This window comes from Prionailurus viverrinus, chromosome B4, assembly GCF_022837055.1.
Source record: "Prionailurus viverrinus isolate Anna chromosome B4, UM_Priviv_1.0, whole genome shotgun sequence".
Lineage (NCBI taxonomy): Eukaryota > Metazoa > Chordata > Mammalia > Carnivora > Felidae > Prionailurus > Prionailurus viverrinus.
In genome coordinates, this window is record NC_062567.1 from 61056867 (window position 1) to 61075660 (window position 18794).

At 35.5% G+C, this 18794-nt stretch overlaps 1 protein-coding gene across 3 annotated transcripts in view; it reads right to left on the reverse strand.

Moving 5' to 3' along the window:
• AMN1 (antagonist of mitotic exit network 1 homolog) overlaps positions 1-18794 on the reverse strand; it is a 55060-nt gene that overhangs the window by 13884 nt on the left and 22382 nt on the right. For all 3 annotated transcript variants that reach the window (XR_007154254.1, XM_047868647.1, XM_047868648.1), the window contains exons 2-6: positions 17553-17685; positions 13884-14028; positions 11092-11309; positions 10710-10766; positions 3301-3412 (exon numbers count right to left, since the gene is read on the reverse strand). Coding sequence is in view for 2 of the 3 variants with exons in the window: in XM_047868647.1 (XP_047724603.1) it covers positions 3301-3412; positions 10710-10766; positions 11092-11309; positions 13884-14028; positions 17553-17685 (665 nt within the window). In the remaining variant the exon portion in view is untranslated. The remainder of the gene's footprint in view (positions 1-3300; positions 3413-10709; positions 10767-11091; positions 11310-13883; positions 14029-17552; positions 17686-18794) is intronic.

The window sequence follows — 18794 nt, forward strand, 5'->3', positions numbered from 1 at the left end:
AAGGGATGGACAGTAGGAAATTGAAGAAAGGATTTCTTTGAAGACAGCTGTGACTGGAGTTCTAGAAAGAAGCCTGGAGGTGCTTGCTTTTCCCTTCAAGCCTAGTGAGAGGAAATTCTAAGGAGATCAGTCGGTGAGTCTGATATGTCCCTTGGAGCTTGGGGGACACAGGACACCAATATCAGACCCATATCTGAGAAAAATAAAGGACAAAAAGCTATGGTGAGAGTCTATACAGCTAAAGACTGGGTTGGGAAGTACCCACACTCTCATTGCTGAAAGTATGTGTTTCCTGTGGACAGAGGTGGGCTGCCATGGGTTTGCCTTATATTCTGCTCATGAAAGCAACTGAGATAAGTTAGGAAACCTGAAACAGAGAAAGAGTGAAGATATATGCTGGATTCCTGGGGATAGAGAAAGAAAACAGTAGCTACTAGCCAGAAGAGGCACCATGGCTTAAATCAAGAGAACTGCAGATAGGAGATATATGCAGTGATGGGGGTGGGTAGTAGGAAGTGGGCCCTGAAGAACCTCAAAAGTGCCCCACTGTTGACAGAGTACAGATCAGCTCTCCACAGGCCTGGAGTGCTGATATTCAGTCACAGTAGCACTGATAAGTAAGCCTTTTCTTTCCCTTCCCTCTGTTCCTGCTTATCCCAGGCCCACCCTGTACTAACATCGGTGGGATCAGAAACTGCAGTGGGCAAGCTGGGGGTAGGAAGAAAACTGAGGGCTGGTAAAAGAGAGGAACTAACAATGTCTGCTTATCCACTGCAGGCCAAATCTGAGCTGACCAGAGGAGCAAAAGCTTTCACTTGAACTTGTTTAGAGTACTGCATGGATTGAAGACGTTTTAGTTACCGAAATGAGAGGTTTCAGTGATAAGAAATGACGAGGCATTTTAACTCTCTGAGAATGATAAGAAAAGCCAATGGCACCTGGGATTTCATCTGGCAGTAGGGAAAATCTGCTCTTTAGAGAAGATTTGTAATAAAGTAGTGTGAGGAAAACAGAGTGACTATGAGTACCCCTTGCTTATTCAATCTATTGATCAAATGCACACATAGCTCAGGGGGTAGATTTACACACTTAGATTGTTATTCTGGAAAGATTATCAAAGATTGCTGTTATTACATTCCATATTCTGTGGTCTTCTCTACCTTAAAATAAGAGCCTACTTGTCAGAATACATTTTTTTTTTTGCCTTATTTGATAACCAGAGAACCTCTGTTTGCCTTCTCACAACCCCCAGGATAATGTACGCAGGTACCAATCCCCTGCACTCAGTCCCATGAGTTTTTCTTGCTCTAAGTGATCTTTTAAAAATTATTATTACTAATTTTAATAGATATAACCATCCACATGATACAAAATTCAAAAGGTACAAAGGGTATATAGTATATAGGCTTTTTCTTGCTCTTGTCCCTCCACAACTTTTCCTGGAGGTAAGCACTGTTAACACTTCTTTTCTTTCTTTTTTTTAATTTGGGAGAGAGAGAGAGAGAGAGAGAGCAAGTGTGAGCAGGGAAGTGGGGCAGAGGGAGAGAGAATCCCAAGCAGGCTCCATGCTGTCAGCACAGAGCCTGATGTGGGACTCGATCCCACAATCCTGGGATCATGACCTGAGCTGAAACCGAGTCAGATGCTCAACCAATTCAGTCACCCAGGTGCCCGTTAACAGTTCCTGATGTCCTTTTTGGCCTTAGTTTTTTGAGAAATGTCTTGGCCAAAAATAAGATTTAGTCTTCATTATAGATGTCACTGATACCACATACAACCTGTTGTCGGCTAGGTTTACATTCACAGTCCAAACATAAGAACAGAAGTTGCTAAAAGGACTTCTAGGATCATAACTCAACCCAGAGAATAACTGTTTAGACTGTAACTAGAGAAATGACATGGAAGGACTGGGCATCAATGCTGACTTACAAGTGAAGTCCAGGTTATATTGTAGTATGTGGGCCATTGCAGAGGTGATGCAAAATGGCTGAGGTGCTAAGGTTTCAAGACATGGTCATGTATATTATCATGGCTCTTTTTTTTTTCACAATAACAAAATATTTTATTCATTATTTTATATAAATTGTGATACCAAAATGACATTTTGCCATTTAAAAATGTATGTTCTTATATATTACTATTATTGTGATTATATTTTATAAACAATAAAATATTCTTAAAGGTAAAATCTTTATATTTTACTATCTTTAGTAAAATTTTTTCTTAAAAAATCTTTTTTCTATTTGAATAGAGTTGACACACAATGTGACATTAGTTTCAGGTGTACAACATAGTGATTCAACATCTCTGCATGTTATACTATCCTCACCACAAATGTGGCTACCATCTGTCACCACACAACAATATCATTGGTTATATTCCCTATGCTATACCTTTTATTTCCAGTATCATGGCTCTTATACAGGCCAAATGGGCTGTGACTACTTTGTTCTCCTTCAGTGATGTATCACATTAGCCTAAGAATCCAAATTGTTTTGAATACGTTATGCTCGGCTCTGCTCACCACAAGTGCAGCCACCATCTGTCATCATACAACATCATTGGCTATATATCCCCTATGCTGTACCTTTTATTTCCAGTGTCATGGCTTCCAGCCACAGGCCAAATGGCCTGTGACTACTTTGTTCTCCTTCAGCGAAGTATCTATCACATTAGCCTGAGTCCAAATTGCTCTGAATCTCATTGGCTATAGTTTGATGAGATTATAGTCAACAGGTCATTTAGCATATTTAATAGACGTAATATTACAAGCTTGAATTTTTTGTGTCTACATAAAACATCATGTTTAATGTCAACACTAGTACCACCACTATCATCCTCATCATAGTTAACATTTTTTTAATTTTTAAAAATGTTTATTTATTTTAGAAAGAGAGTGTGAGCAGTAGAGGGACAGATAGAGAGGGGGATAGAGAATCTAAAGCATGGTCAGCACAAAGCCCAATGTGGGGCTTGATCCCACGCACTGCGAGATCATGACCTGAGCTGATGTCAGATGCTCAACTGACTGAGCCACCCAGGCGCCCCCATAGTTAACACTTATTGAACACTTAGCATTACCAGCACCACCAACATCGTGACTAACATTTACTGAGCCTTTACTATGTGCTAGCCACCATATAAAGTGCTGTCAGATAATTTTCACGATCAAGTTACTACTATCATGTCCATTTACAGATGAGGAAAGTGAATAATGGAATGAGTTGAGTAATTTATTCAAGGTCACAGTTATTAAAAGATGAAGCCAGGATTTGAACCCAAGCAGTCTATCATACTAACCTGTTATTAGGGGGCATCCATGGAAGAGTAATATACGTATCTGAGGACAGCAAGTGAGGACAGCTTCTACAGCTTCATCAGTCAGATTCACACAATGTCCCATATGAATTTCCTATTTAAAAATAAAGAAAGGACAGTTAAAAGAAAAAAATTTATGATGACAGTATGAAAAAGCATGGGAAATACTCTGATACAAAAAGAACCAGGGGCGCCTGGCTGGCTCAGTTGGAGGAGCATGCACATCTTGATCTCTTGGTCATGAGTTTGAGCCCCATGTTGGGTGTAGAGATTACTCAAATAAATAAAACTTAAACAGCAAACAAACAAAAAGAACGAAATATCTACTTGCAAGAAAAATCCTATAGAAAGGACTAATGTAAGTATGTAGTAATTTGGAAAGTATAGATGACTTAAAAGTTAAGTGCCCAACCATTTTCTAAATCAATATGGCAAAATCTGTTAAGGCTGAAGACAAGTATACCCCAGAACCCAGCAGTACCAACCCGCAAGTGTCCATTATACATAGAGTTACTCTTGTATATGTGCCCAAGGAAATAACTTATAAATGTGCTCATTTTAATATTATTTGTAATAGTAAAGAAGTGAGTAATGAATAAACAAATGGTGGTTTATTAATGGGACAGAAAAAAGAGTTAAAATGAAAAATATCTCCTTGTATTAATAGGCATAAATCTCAAACAGAATGTTAGTTCAGAAACTTTGGAAACCTGTATGGTTGTGTTTTTTAAAGCCAAATGTGTACTTTCTATATCTAGCAATTCCATTCCTAGGTGTTTACCCAAGAAAAATGAAAATGTATGTCTACACAAAGATTTGTATGCAAATCTTCATAGCAGTATTCATAACAGTCCAAAATTAGAACAACCCAAATATCCCTCAAATAGTGAATATCCGAACAAACTGTGTCATATCCACACTATGGAATACTACTCAGCAAAATGAATAAATAAAAGGAATGAAATATTAATACATGCAACAACATGGATGAATCTCAAAAACATTATGCTAAGTGAAGGAAGTAAAATAAAAAGGTAAAAAACAAAGAACAGTATTTCATGACTCCATTTATATAAAATTCTAGAAAAGGCAAAACTATAATGACAAAGTAAATCACTGGTTGCCTGGGGATGGAGGCATGGCAGGGAACGATTGCAAAGGGATGGGAGAAAACTTTTTTAGGATGATGGAATGTTTTATATATAATTGTGGTTACAAGGCTGTATAACAATTACCAAAATTCATCAAACTTCATTACACTTAAAATGGGTAAATTTTATTGTATGCAAATTATACTTTAATAAAGCTTGAAAAATTAAACAATTTTGAATAAAAAAGCAAATTGTAATAGAACACATATATTATGAAGCTATCATTTGAAAATTTATAACATAAGACAATACTCTATCTTGTTTATAGATCTATATCTATATGTTTCTATCCATATATAGATAAAGTATGCAAACACACAAGGATAAATACACAGGCATCTTTAGAATAGTGGTTACTTCTGCAGGAAGAAAGGGAGAATGAATGTCATGGGAACTTTACAGGTAACATATAATTTTTAACAAGGAACTGAAGTAAGTGCAGAACATGTTAAAATTCAAGGAGTGTCTGGGTGGCTCAGTCGGTTAAGCATCCAGCTCTTGATTTTAGCCCAGGTCATGATCTCATGGTTCATGGGATCGATCCCCACGTGAGGGCTCTGTGCTGACAGCATGAAGCCTGCTTGGGATTCTCCTCTCCCTCTCTCTCTGCCCCTCCCCTGCTCATGCTCTCTCTTTCAAAATAAATAAATAAATTAAAAAAAAAAAGAAAACGTTAAAATTCAAGTGTTTGGTCCACAGGTTTATGTTAATATTACTTTCTATACTTTTTCATATGTTTGAAATATTATATACCCCTTGTTTGATGTTTTAATTTGGAATCCTTCTGCATTGGTGGTGGGAATATAAAATAGTACAGCCACTATGAAAATAGTATGACAGTTCCTTAAAAAAATTAAACATAGCATTACCATATAATCCAGCTATTTCACTTCTAGGTAAATGCCCAAAGAATTGAAAGCAAAGACTCGAACATATTTTTGTATACCTATGCTCATAGCAGCAGTATTCACAATAGTGAAAAGGTAGAAACAAATATTGATAGGTGAATGGATAAACGAAATGTTTATGTACTTATATATACACACCCATAAGCATGCATATATAAACATATTCATATATAAGCATGCACATGTTTCTGCATATATATATGAATATACCATATATCTACAATGAAATATTATTCAGTCTTAAAAGGAACGAAATTCTGATATGTGCAACAACAGAGATAAACCTTGCAAACATTGTGCTAAATGAAATAAGTCAGACACAAAAGGACACATATTGTATGATCCACTTATATATGAGTTATCTGGAATAGGCAATTCATCGAGACAGAAAGTAGAATAGAGATAGTTAGAGGCTGGGGGTAAGGGGTAATAGGGAATTACTATTTTAATGGGTAACGAGTTTCAGTGTAGGATGAGGAAAAATATCTGGGAATGGATAGTGGTGTTGGCAGCACAATAATGTGAATGTGCTTAATTCCACTGAACTGTACACTAAAAATGGTTAAAGTGGTAAAGTCTGCATTGTGTATATTTGACCACAGCAAAAAATATTTTAAGAATTTTGGAAGTAAGGGGGCACCCTGGTGGCTCAGTCGGATGACTGCCTGACTCTGGATTTCCGCTCAGGTCATGATCTCACAGTTTGTGAGTTTGAGCCCCGCATTGGGCTCTGCGCTGACAGTGCAGAGCCTGCTTGGGATTCTCTCTCTCCCTCTGTCTCTCTCTGCCCCTCCCTCACTCATGCTGTCTCTCTTTCTAAACAAACAAACAAACAAACAAACTTAAAAAAAAGAATTTTGGAAGTAAGGTTATATAATGGTTGACACATTTATTTATGGCATTAATATTTTTTCCTTCCAAAAAGTTGATATTAAGTTGGTGTGCATACTCTAATCAATCATATTGTGTAAGTAAAGGAAACCTGCGTATACCGAAAACTCATAAAATTGAGGAAAAAAGCATTTTCTGTTATAAACTGGCAAAGGTAGCCTATGATATAAATTGGCAAAAGATACGGACAAAGAAATACAATTTGAGAACAGATGGAAGGAATAGCGCTCCACCCAGGTACCATTTAAAATATATTAAGGCATTTAAGAAAAAAAAAAGATTCAATGTTGCAAACTGGGGTCTTGGCAAAATTGTGAATTCACAACATAACCTTTATAGGAAACAATCTTACAATATGAATTTAGGAGCATTAAAATATCCATACCTATTGACCCACTGATTCCACTTTTTGGAGTTTGTTACAGCAATGGAAGAAAAAATTTGTAAGCCCCAACATATGACTATTTCTAACAGTTAAAAACTGGAAATAATCTGGATTACCAATAACAGAAAAAGTGATTAAAGTAAGGAATGATACATTGTATGAACAGATTTTGTTCTCTGATACACCAATGCCTAGAACATAGCAAGTGCTTAATAAATAATTGTTGAATAAATGAAATTTTACAGGAAAAAAACTTTTAACCATGAAGACTGTAGAAACTTACAAAATGACTGTAATATAGAGTTAATATGATAACATTTATTGAGGTACTATCATGTGCCTGGAACTGCAGTAATACATAGGGATAAAATGATGATAAAATGATGAACAAAATGGTCTCTGCCCACTGGGAACTTAAATCAACAGAAATTTCAAACACAATCATGACATTCAATAAATGTTGTCACATAAGTTTGTATAACTGTTTTTCAGTCTTTAGGAAAGGTTGTTAGATTTTTTTCTTTCTTTCTTTCTTTCTTTCTTTCTTTCTTTCTTTCTTTTTCTCTTTCTTTCTTTCTCTCTCTCTTTCTTTCTTTCTCTTTCTTTCTCTTTCTTTCTTTCTTTCTTTCTTTCTTTCTTTCTTTCTTTCTTTCTTTCTTTCTTTCTTTCTTTTAATTAAGTAAGCTCTATTCCCAATGTGGGGCTTGAACTCATAACACTAAGATCAAGAGTTGCATACTCTACTGACTGAGCCAGCCAGGTACCTGAAGTCCTTAGAGTTTTAATCAAATTTCTTGTCTTTATTTCTTTTTTAAAGCTTATATATTTATTTTAAGAGAGAGAGAGAGTGAGCATGAGCAGGAGAGAGGCAGAGAGAGAGAGGGAGAAAGAGAATCCTAAGCAGGCGCCATGCTATCAGCCCACAGCCCAATGCTGGGCTCAATCCCACAGACCATGAGATCATGACCTGAGCTGAAATCAAGGGCAGGATGGATGCCCAACTGACTGAGCCACCCAGGCATCCCCAAATTTATTTTCAAGTTATAAACAATTCAGTAACATTGATAATATAATTTCCAGGAAGAGAACATATAAAAAGCAAGAGATTAAAACAGAGCATGTGATAAAAGGTAGGAATACATATTGCCCACAAGAGAAAAATCAGTAAAAAAGATGAAAAAGTTTGTGTTTCAGTGAGCCAGAAATTGTGGTCACAAAAATACTAGATGCTATCAGACAAAAGTCAAAGTATATTTACTTTAAGGAAGGACTTAAGTTCTTCTTTAAAAAATTAAAAAAAAAATTTTTTTTAATGTTTATTTTTGAGAGAGAGAGAGAGAGAGAGAGAGAGAGAGAGAGAGAGAGCGCGTGAGCAGGGGAGGAACAGAGAGAGAGGGAGACACAGAATCCGAAGCAGGCTCCAGGCTCTGAGCTGTCACACCAGAGCCCGACTCAGAGCTCGAACTCATGAACTGCAAGATCATGACCTGAGCCAAAGTTGGATGCTTAACCGACTAAGACACCCAGGTGCCCCTTCTTTAAAAAAATTTTTTTAATGTTTATTCATTCTTAAGAGATAGAGAGAGACAGAGTGTGAGTCGGGGTGAGGCAGAGAGAGAGGGAGACCCAGAATCTGAAGTGGGTTTGAGGCTCTGAGCTGTCAGCACAGAGCCCAATGTGAGGCTTGAACCATGAGATTATGACCTGAGTTGAAGTCAGAGGCTTAACCGACTGAGCCACCCAGGTGACCCAACTTCTAATAAAGTTTAGAAATATTTCCATTGAAATATTTTGGCACTTAAAGAAATAAGATTTGTAAGTTTGAAAATATGAAAAATTGAATGATATGGCAGTATAATTGCCAACACTTATTGGTTCCTGAATCTCTTCCTAAGTCTGCTTAGGTTGGTGCTCCTAGTTTTGTAACACTGAAGTAAATATGCCGGTATGTTTCCTATCACTGCATAACATCTAATTTCCTGGTAGTTTTATTTGGGAAGGGTAAACTGTGTTAACTGTTTGGGAACTTTATCAAAAATGATGATGGGGGCTCCTGGGTAGCTCAGTTGGTTGAGTGTTGACTCTTGATTGTGGCTCAGGTCATGATCCCAGGGTCATGGGATCAAGCCCTGCATCAGGCTCTGTGCTGAGTGTAGAGCCTGACTGAGATTCTCTCTCTCTCCCTCTCTCTCTCCCTCCCCGCCCCCCTCTATCCCCTCCCCTGCTCATGCTCTCTCTCTCTCTCAACTTAAAAAAAATTATGATGAGTATAGGATAATGTTGTTGTAAGAATTAGATAACCTAATGAATATAAGGCAACAGTATGTAATATATAGTAAGTGCTCAACAAATGTTAGTATTTCAAACAGTAAACATTATGGCAGAGTTTATTATCCCTACAGTTAGGATGCAATTTGGAATATTGGAACTTGGTATAAGAAATACGGTAACTTGTTAATCAAAGGATTTGTAAAAATATATATGCTATATGTATGTATATATACACATACACATGCAAACACACATACATACAAGCAGCATGCAGATATAAAAACAAAAAAATTATCTCAGGGCAATAACTCAAGGAGAAATATTTGGGCAAAAACATGGCACTGCTATTCTATTATGATAGTATTAACATTTATAATTCATTTACAGCCTGTTTACTTCCAAAAAACATTTGATGTGGCTTATTAATATAAAGCACATCTATATTAAATAAGACTTAAAAAACCCCAATATAAACTGGGAAAGGCGGAAATCAAAATCCTGGGATAAAAGGCTTCTTAATATATTTAGAAACAGGTTATAGGTGCCACATCAGTCACTGAATGGAAGGGCTGCACACTAATTTAGGATCTTTTTAAATAGCTGTACAATGCAGCTGTTGGGGAGGAAACCTTTTTCTCTATTCTATTATGTTCTATCTTTGGGAGCTTGTGAATTAAACTGACAAAGACAGACTAGCAAGAGAAAAGACAGAGTTTATTCACACACTAGCTCACAAAGAAAGTGGCTCAAAGAAATGGCTATGATTTTGAGTTTATATATCATCTTAACAGGAGAAAGGGAGGGGGAGATAGGACACTTAGAGAAAAACAGATGACTTTTAGGGAAAACAAAATGGGCCTTTAGAGAGTAAAGGAGGTATGACAGTCTTGTGATAATGTTTGTTTATGTAATTTCTCATTTGATTCCTCCAGTGATGGAAGCAATCTTCCTGGTATTGGGTAGTCTTCCTTGAAAGGGGTTCGAGGCAGTTGAGTGCTTTTGGAAGTCTCTGTTTTTAGGCAGATGGTGTGTGTGTGTGTGTGTGTGTGTGTGTGTGTGTGTGTTTCAGACAAAGCCTCTTTTTGCATTTGTAGATTTTTTTAAAGTTTATTTACTTTGAGAGAAAGTGAGAGAGCAAGCTGGGGAGGGTTAGAGAGAGAGAGAGAGAGAGAGAGAGAGAGAGAGAGAGAGAATCACAAGCAGGCTCCACACCGCGAGCACAGAGCCTGATGTGAGGCTCGAACTCATTAACCATGAGATCACAACCTGAACCGAAATCTAGAGCCGGATGCTTAACTGACTAAGCCACCCAGGCGCCTGCATCTGTTGATTTTTAAACATCGTTAGCTCAAAATAAGTTTTATGTGACTGGCATATTCTGAATCCCTTCATGTATATTAAGAAAATAGAATAGTAAGGGACTAAGTAGTCCTGGCAATGAAGATTCTAAAGAATGTAATTTTTACACTGATAAACTTTCATAATCTTTACCCATAATAAGATTATCCTTAAATGTGTTAGAAACTAAAACTTATGGAAAATGAGACCTTTTGTTAGAAGCAGAATGGGTTTTTATTTGAAGCATGCTTTATCTAACTTTACTGTTTTTCTTCACTCTGGAAATAAAGAGGTGGAGGCAAAAACCCAAAGCAAACCCAATCAAAATAATGCCATGGAAACACCTAATTTATAAGGCATTGGTTGTTTGCTACATTCAAAAAATAATTTCTGACGATAATATAAAGAATTTAGTCAGCACCAACTTCATAGATATTTAAAAATTACCTCTAATTTCTTGGCACAAGGTCCATTAACAAGCGCAACCACCCCATCATCTGACACCTAAGCAAAGAGAAAAAGCAACACAGCACACAAATGGGAAAGATGGAAATAAAATTTTCTAAATATTATTAATCATTTATGTATAGTTTTATCGCCTTCCATTTAGCAAACATGTGTTTTAGCCACACTTATCTTTTTCACCCTTACTTAAAATAATTGAGGGAAATGTGCCAAATTATATTGCAATTATATAAACAGTGAAGCATGAGGTAGTCAACAAATTCAACAACAACCAAAAGAATTAATTATGCTTTTCTGATGAGTCATGGAAGTTCACTGGGCAAACACATACAGTCTGTATATAGTAAGTCTGTATTTCATTTACCTGCGTAGCTGAGAAATCAACACACTGCAAAAATGGGCAGTTTTCTCCTAATGCATGTAAGGACACATCAGTAATACCTAAACAGCCACCTAAATCAATTATCTTTAGTAGCCGGCAGTTACGTGCAAGAGCAAGGACTCCTTCATCAGTGAGATTGCAGCATCTTTTCAAAGAAGCTTCATGCAGGTATGAACAGGAGGAAGCCACTGCTTTTATTCCTGAGGGGAAACATAATTATGTATCAGTGAGCTATATATGCATATATATGAGAAATGTGACTGATTTTCATTTTAGCAGTCACCAGTATTGATGTATCCAACTGTATGTTAGCCTTTTGCAAAGTAGTCCGTCTGTGAGGATATACTTATTTTCCAGTGATGCTGCCATTATTAAAACTCTTTTGGAAAGTTTCAGGAATTCTCTACATAGTCTGTAGTATATCATTCAGAATATCTGTAATGAATGGCAAGGTTTTATTGTTGACAAGTAGATCTGCCTTTAGGAAACAGCCAAAAGTTATTCAGAACCAAATCAGGCAATTAAATAGTAGATAAATCTTTTTGTTAAAAGTTTTAAAGTAATAAAGTTAATTTTCTTGTGGACTCTGAAGGGAAATCAAAAGTTAAATTGCCCCAATGTCTTAGGTAATAGTTTTCATTGTTATCCTTAGGAATCATACATATGTTTCTGCACTCTCTCTTCCCCCCTTTGACTCTTAAATCCAATTAAACTGATGTAAATGCACATTGGAGACTGGTACATGATAATGAGCCACATAAATAAGAGAGTACTTTGGGAATCTTGGGCCCTTTCATCATGCACACACATTACAACAGTGTTAAAAGATAGCTTTATGGGCAAAATACACAAAAGGGAAGATGGTAAATTCATATGTAGGTCATTTTTACTGTTCTCTGTATCTTAAGAACTTCGATTTTTTATTTTTTTTACCCCCCAAAAGAACTTTTATTTTATTTATCAGTGTCCAGCATGAAAGTTCTTTTTAGTGAGTTACTATTTGTGTAAACATTTAAAAAACTTAAGCTTCTTTGTAATATTATAGGTAGCCTAACTTGCTAACCAAGATGACTGCAAAATATAGCCAACTACTCACAAAACTTTCCAGAAACCTAGCTAGACAAATCAGTCCCTCTTTTTTTTTTAATTTAATTTATTTTTAAAATTTACATTCAAGTTAGTTAGCATATAGTGCAACAATGATTTCAGGAATAGATTCCTTAATGCCCCTTCCCCCTCCCACAACCCCTCTAGTAACCCTCTGTTTGTTCTCCATATTTAAGAGTCTCTTATGTTTTTATCCCCTCCCTGTTTTTATATTATTTTTGCTTCCCTTCCCTTATGTTCATCTGTTCTGTGTCTTAAAGTCCTCATATGAATGAAGTCATGTGATATTTGTTTTTCTCTAATTTTGCTTAGCGTAATACCCTCTAGCTCCATCCACATAGCTGTGAATGGCAAGATTTCATTCTTTTTGATTGCTGAGTAATACCATTGTGTGTGTGTGTGTGTATGTGTATATATATACCATTGGTATATGGTATAATGGTATATATACCATTATATATATATACATATATATATGTATATATATACCATTGTGTGTGTGTATGTGTATATACATATACATATACATATACATATATATATGTATATATATATATCTCACATCTTCTTTATCCATTCATCCATCGATAGTCTCTCTTTCTTATATTGAAAGGAAAGGTTACAATTCTATATTGATAGAAAAAAAGGGCAAAAACTCTGTAATTCATGCAATAGTGACACTGAAAAATGCAGTCTGACTGGCTATTAAAAACTATGCATTGTAGGGGATGAAAGGTACAGCGTAGGGAATATAGTTGATGGTATTGTAATGGTCTTGCATGGTGACAGAGGGAAGCAACACTTGTGGTGAGCTTTGCATAATGTACAGGCTTGTCTAATCACTAAGTTTGTACCACTGAAACTATTGTAACATTGTATGTCAACCCTACTCCAATAAAAAATTTTTTTTAATCAAAAGACATAAAAACAAAAAATAAACTATGCATTGTACAGACTGATAGCAGACTGCTTAGTAACCTTACTCTGATGATGATTTAACTTTCTGTTGTAATTTTGCATCAAGAAAGCCTTAAAGTATGAACTGGTCATTTCTTATTCTATTATACCAGGAAAAATATTTAAAATACAGAGGTGTCCATCCATGTTTATTTTAAATATGTTTAAATTGCAAGTAGTGACTTAGTGTATTCTTAACTTTCAGCAAAGATTATAAGCAGGAACTCTAATTTGGATTCTTTCGCTTGGTTTGAATATTAAACATTTTTTTTAATGTTTATTTTTGAGAGAGAGAGTGTGTGTGTGTGTGTGTGTATACACACACACACACACACACATATATATATATATATATATATATATATATATATATATATATATATATACATGAGTGGGGGAGGGGCAGAGAGCAAGGGAGACACAGAATCTGAAACAAGGTCCAGGCCCTGAGCTGCCAACACAGAGCCCAACATGGGGCTCGAATCCATGAGCCGTGAGATCATGACCCGAGCTGAAGTCAGACATATAACTGACTGAGCCACCCAGGCACTTTTAGTTTGAATATTTTTATTGATAAATACAGTTTCTGTTTCTTTGATGTCTTCGTACTCACTTTTGACACATTTACTACCCCTCCTTCCCGTTCTTTGTTCCAAAATTATACTAGATGAGGAATAGTCTACCAATTTATTCAGTGTTAACAAACAGACCTTTTGAAGTTATGGAAATTCTGTTTTCTTTTGAGGAACTTAAATTTAATTTCTTCAGCTTTCTGCAGTTGCACAGGTGCAGGAGAGCAGTATCTGAAATATCACAGCTCCGTAGATCTAGAGTTTGGACTTCAGGATGTAAAATCTATAAAAAATACATGATTTAAAAATTAATTTTTCCTATGAATATAAATGTTTATTCCATATTCAGTGTTTTGGTGGTCCCATCAGATAAATGGTGGATGGAAAATGTAGCAAAGAATACAAAGACATATCTGTGTGGAGGCACATATGTAAGGCAGGAAAAATACAAGCCCACTTCTAACTGGAGGTGCAGCTTCTAGCATCCCCAAAGTCTTTGCTGGGACCTGAGAAGCAGGATCGAGGTGGTGGCACGTGCTTATCTTTTTTCAGTAGATCTTGACTATTATTAGAGATCCTGGCTACATGCCTCTGCTCAGCAGGTATGAGTCTTTAATCACTTAGACACTGAATGGTTATAGGATATGAATATTACTTATCTACAACATTTACCTCCTTCATTCTTATTGGGAGCTAGTACAAGCAGACCCAGTATTTCTGAATGTTTACTTGAAAGCAACAAATATAGCAAATCAATTTCAAAGGGTTTTGAGCTCTTTTCTTGGGCGTTCTTTTTACTTTATTTTTTCCAAAGTAGAACTAACTTTACTTTTCTGAATGTAAAAGTAATGTATTATTACTGAAAAGATTTAGACAATATAGACAAATTATAAAAATAAGAAGAGTACTAAGTACATTATATACATGATGCCATTTAGTATTCTCTCTTTCTCAAACACATAAACACTCCTGAGAGATTCGTCATTACCATATTATAAAGGAGGGAACTGAGGCATCCAGAGCTTAAATAGTAACACAAAGTACACAGCAAAAAAGAAGCAGAGCTAAGATTGAAAACCAGGTCTTTCCAATTCCAAAGGCTATGATTTTATCCACTATAACTAAAATTACCCATCATACCAATGCCCAGAGAAAAGCATTTTAGTTTTGGTGTTTTTTGACTTAAAAAAAAAAACAACTTTGAAGAAAAATGGGATCAGATTATATATAAGATGAGCACTTTTTACAAAAACAACTTATTGTGGTTGCATACGATTCCATTTTATGAATGCACCATAATGTATTAAATGCATCCTACACTGACAAACACTTCAGTTGAACATTTAGGCTGAGTTAGGAGGCAATATAGTATAGTGATTAAGAACATGTCCTCTGGAGGCAGACTGCCTGAGTTTGAACCCTTTGAGTGTGATCCAATTCTGGTTTGTGTGTGTGTGTGTGTGTGTGTGTGTGTGTGGGTGTGAGTGTGTGTGTATGCACCTCAATACCCTCTTTATTAAAATTGGTAGAATATTTTGTGACAAATAAAGGTGTCTCGCTTATGTGTTATATGTAACTGTCAACTATTATGATAAATGGTATTATGATGAGCATACCTGTGTACTTTCCTGATTATTATTTCTTGGGATTCATGTCAGAAGTAAACGGTAAGTGCAAATGCTAAATAACCCTATTGTGGTAATCATTTTGCAATATGTAAGTGTATCAAATCATCACATTATGCTGTAGGCTGTAAACCTACACAATGTTACATGTCAATCATATCTCAATAAAACTGGAAAAAATACTAGGACTAAAATTTTTGAGTCCACAGTAAGTACATTTTTAGGACTTTTGATAGTTAATGCCACACTGTCCTCCTAAAAGGTTTTTATAAATTTACACTCCCACCAACAGGAGACAAAGTGACTGTTGCCCACACTATTGTCAACACTGGGTATTATTATTTTTAAGTCTCTGGCAATGCCAAACTGAAAGACAAACTGTGACTTTTATTACTAATGAGGTTAAATATACTTTTATACACTGATAGTGATTTATATTTTTTCCTTTGAGTATTTCCTGATTCTTCTGTTTTAGTATTTGTTTTGATTTTTCTTATTGGTTTGTTATCAAGATAACAAACCTATAGAATTACATGTGTATTGCAAATATTTTTCCTAGTTTGTTACTTGACTTTGTTTCTTTTTCTTCTTGCAGTAAGAAATTTCATATTATTATGTAATCAAATCCATCAATAGTTTTCTTCTTGGTTTCTAACTTTGCTGTCATGTTTAGAAAGGCCTCCTCCATCTAACTATAAAAAGATTTAGGAAATATTTCAAAAAGAGCCATCCAATGATGCATTCAACTTTGCAACAGATGTTAGATCTGGCTTTTTGAATAATTTCATAAACAGGACTCCATTTTATAGGACAGGGATTTGAGAGAGAGCACTAAATAAAGCATACTTCTGTTTTTTCTCTATCTCATTCACCCCTTAGCCCTTTCCTATTCAGGTAAAATGAAGTTTAAATGAATATTAAGGATGGTCATAAAATGAACATTTAAGCCACTCCAATATAAGCTAAAGGGTTAGAACAAAATGGGGATAGTGGGGAAATGAGGAAAAACATCAATTTTCTGTAGTTTCATAATGTTTCTTCTGTAAGCCATACACAAACTATATATATCCACAGAACCACTGGCAGTAAGAACCTGGGGATATTATTCTACCTCCATTGAGTCAAGCAGACTGCAACACTAAAATGTCTACGTTCCAGTGCAAGCTAACATGAAGAAATCAAAGCATTACAGGTACCTCAGGCTGTTAAAAGAAACACTAATGGCACATGTAAGTGCAATTACAAAGAGAGGTCACAGGGACAGTCATGTGCTGGAGTGCTATCACCACAGTTTGTTCCCTTTTGATTCCGGGCTTTGGGCAGAATGTGTACTAAAGTCAGCAGTTGGTAGTTAGAACCAGAGTTTCTATAGTAGACTAGTCTAGTCTAGACTAGAGTCTCCGAAGACAGTGATGATGGCTGCAAACCCATTTTATAGTTAAGGGCACTGACGCTCAGTGTTAGAGAGTGGCAAAGCTAGGATTTCAAATCGGGTTGGAGGCCTTTACTATACTTACTGCCTTATAGAATAGCCAATTTTAGCTTAGCTGTAAGGAGGGAGAGTGAGCATTAGTTAGCAGGAGGGAGGTATCCAGAAGAATGAGTTGAGAGGAGTGGCTTTTAACTGCTGATTGTTAGCCATGAGTGGATAAAACCAACGTAGTGGACTCTGATCAACATTTTTGTAAATTGAAATAAGACATAATAGAACAAAATAGAAAATATTCAAGTGTACTGCACACAGTATGTTACATGTAAATGTGGTTTGTGTACCAGAGGCATAATAGAATATATATTTCTTACTGTGGGTTTTTTTTTTTTTTTTGCCATTTGTGTATTCACCCTGCATTTTAATTTTTTCCAGCCTTATTGAGCTATAATAGTTCAAAAAGCTTAAAACTTTTAAAAAATGTAGAGATCAAGGGTGCTGTTATGATGAAGACAAGGGAAGCAAATGAAAGAATGGTGGGAGAAGATTTTTAAGTAACTATTACACATAAACATTTGGTTATATGCAGAGAAAAAAAGAACCCCAATGTTTTATTATATTTTGAAATTATTACTAAACCTAAAAAAAAAACCATTATTACTAACCTACTATATGCCATTGCTCTAAAAATCTGAAACCATATCTAAATAGTAAAATATAATATGCTTGCTTTACAAATATACATACTCTTACCTCACTTATATTTGAATCTGTTATCTGCCCCTGGGTACTCATTATTTTAATCAGTCTGTCTTTTATGTTTGGAGGCAAAGGCTTAATGTCTGTGATATATCTGGAAATATTCTTCATGAAGCACCAAAGGCATCTGAAATACAAAACAATATAGTAAATTACATGGTACCTATACTGATTCCTAATATTTGATGCTGTTTGTTAGCACTTAGTCCTTTCATAAATAGGGTGTACATTTAATATAAATATTTGCAACATAAGCTTGGTAAGATTTAAAAGCCTAGCGTGTACTCAGTTGTGGACCAGAGGCTCTTCCCTCACATTTTTTTTCTCAGCATACCTCATTTACTAAAATGCATTCTAAATGTCAAAAAAAGTTTTTCCTAAGTCCTAAGTTTTTCTCTAATTCCTAAGACATACCTAACATTTCTGTTACATATTCCTAAATAAACAGTGAGCTAGGGCCTGTTAATTGACAAGTTTTATCTATTCATGCAGCAAACTTTTCATGATTTTTCTTAAAAATTATTTGTGTAATGAAATCATGAAAGAACTATGACCATGAAGACTGCACAAATTGTACAAATCATGGAGATAACAACCAGGGTTGTATATGCCTAGAGTAGGGTTATCAGAGCAGGCAATAACCAAGACCCATATGACCAACATATCTCATATGTGGCCTGAAATTCCAACTATCTGAGAACCTCATACTTTAAACAAACAAATAAATATAAACCTTACTTAAATTTCTGACTACAAATATCCCCACCTATATATAATTTTACATTCATGAATTTCCCTCTCTGATCCTTTCCCCTTCCTTCCTCCCACTAATATCTAGTGTATGTTCTTATTTTTTTCTATGCTTTTACACACACACATACACACACACAAACATACACACATACACATTTAAAGGGTTGTGGGGGGTGGGTGATCATTGTTTCCTAAAATGGCATCACTGTGTACTCTTTTCTGTACCCTCTTTAACTCAATAATATCTTACAAAATTCTTCAAAGCATCAAGTATAGTTCTAATGCTCCTTTCATGGCTATATAACATTTCACAGTGTGGATGATTTATTTAGTCATTCTCCTATATATGATATTCCACTGCTTCTAGGACATGTTAACATATGCTGTCAGATTGTTTCCTAGACAGTCTATAACACTTCATATTTATTATATCTACCCTATTTCTCTACATCCCTCAGGCAATAGGTTTATTTTACTTAATTT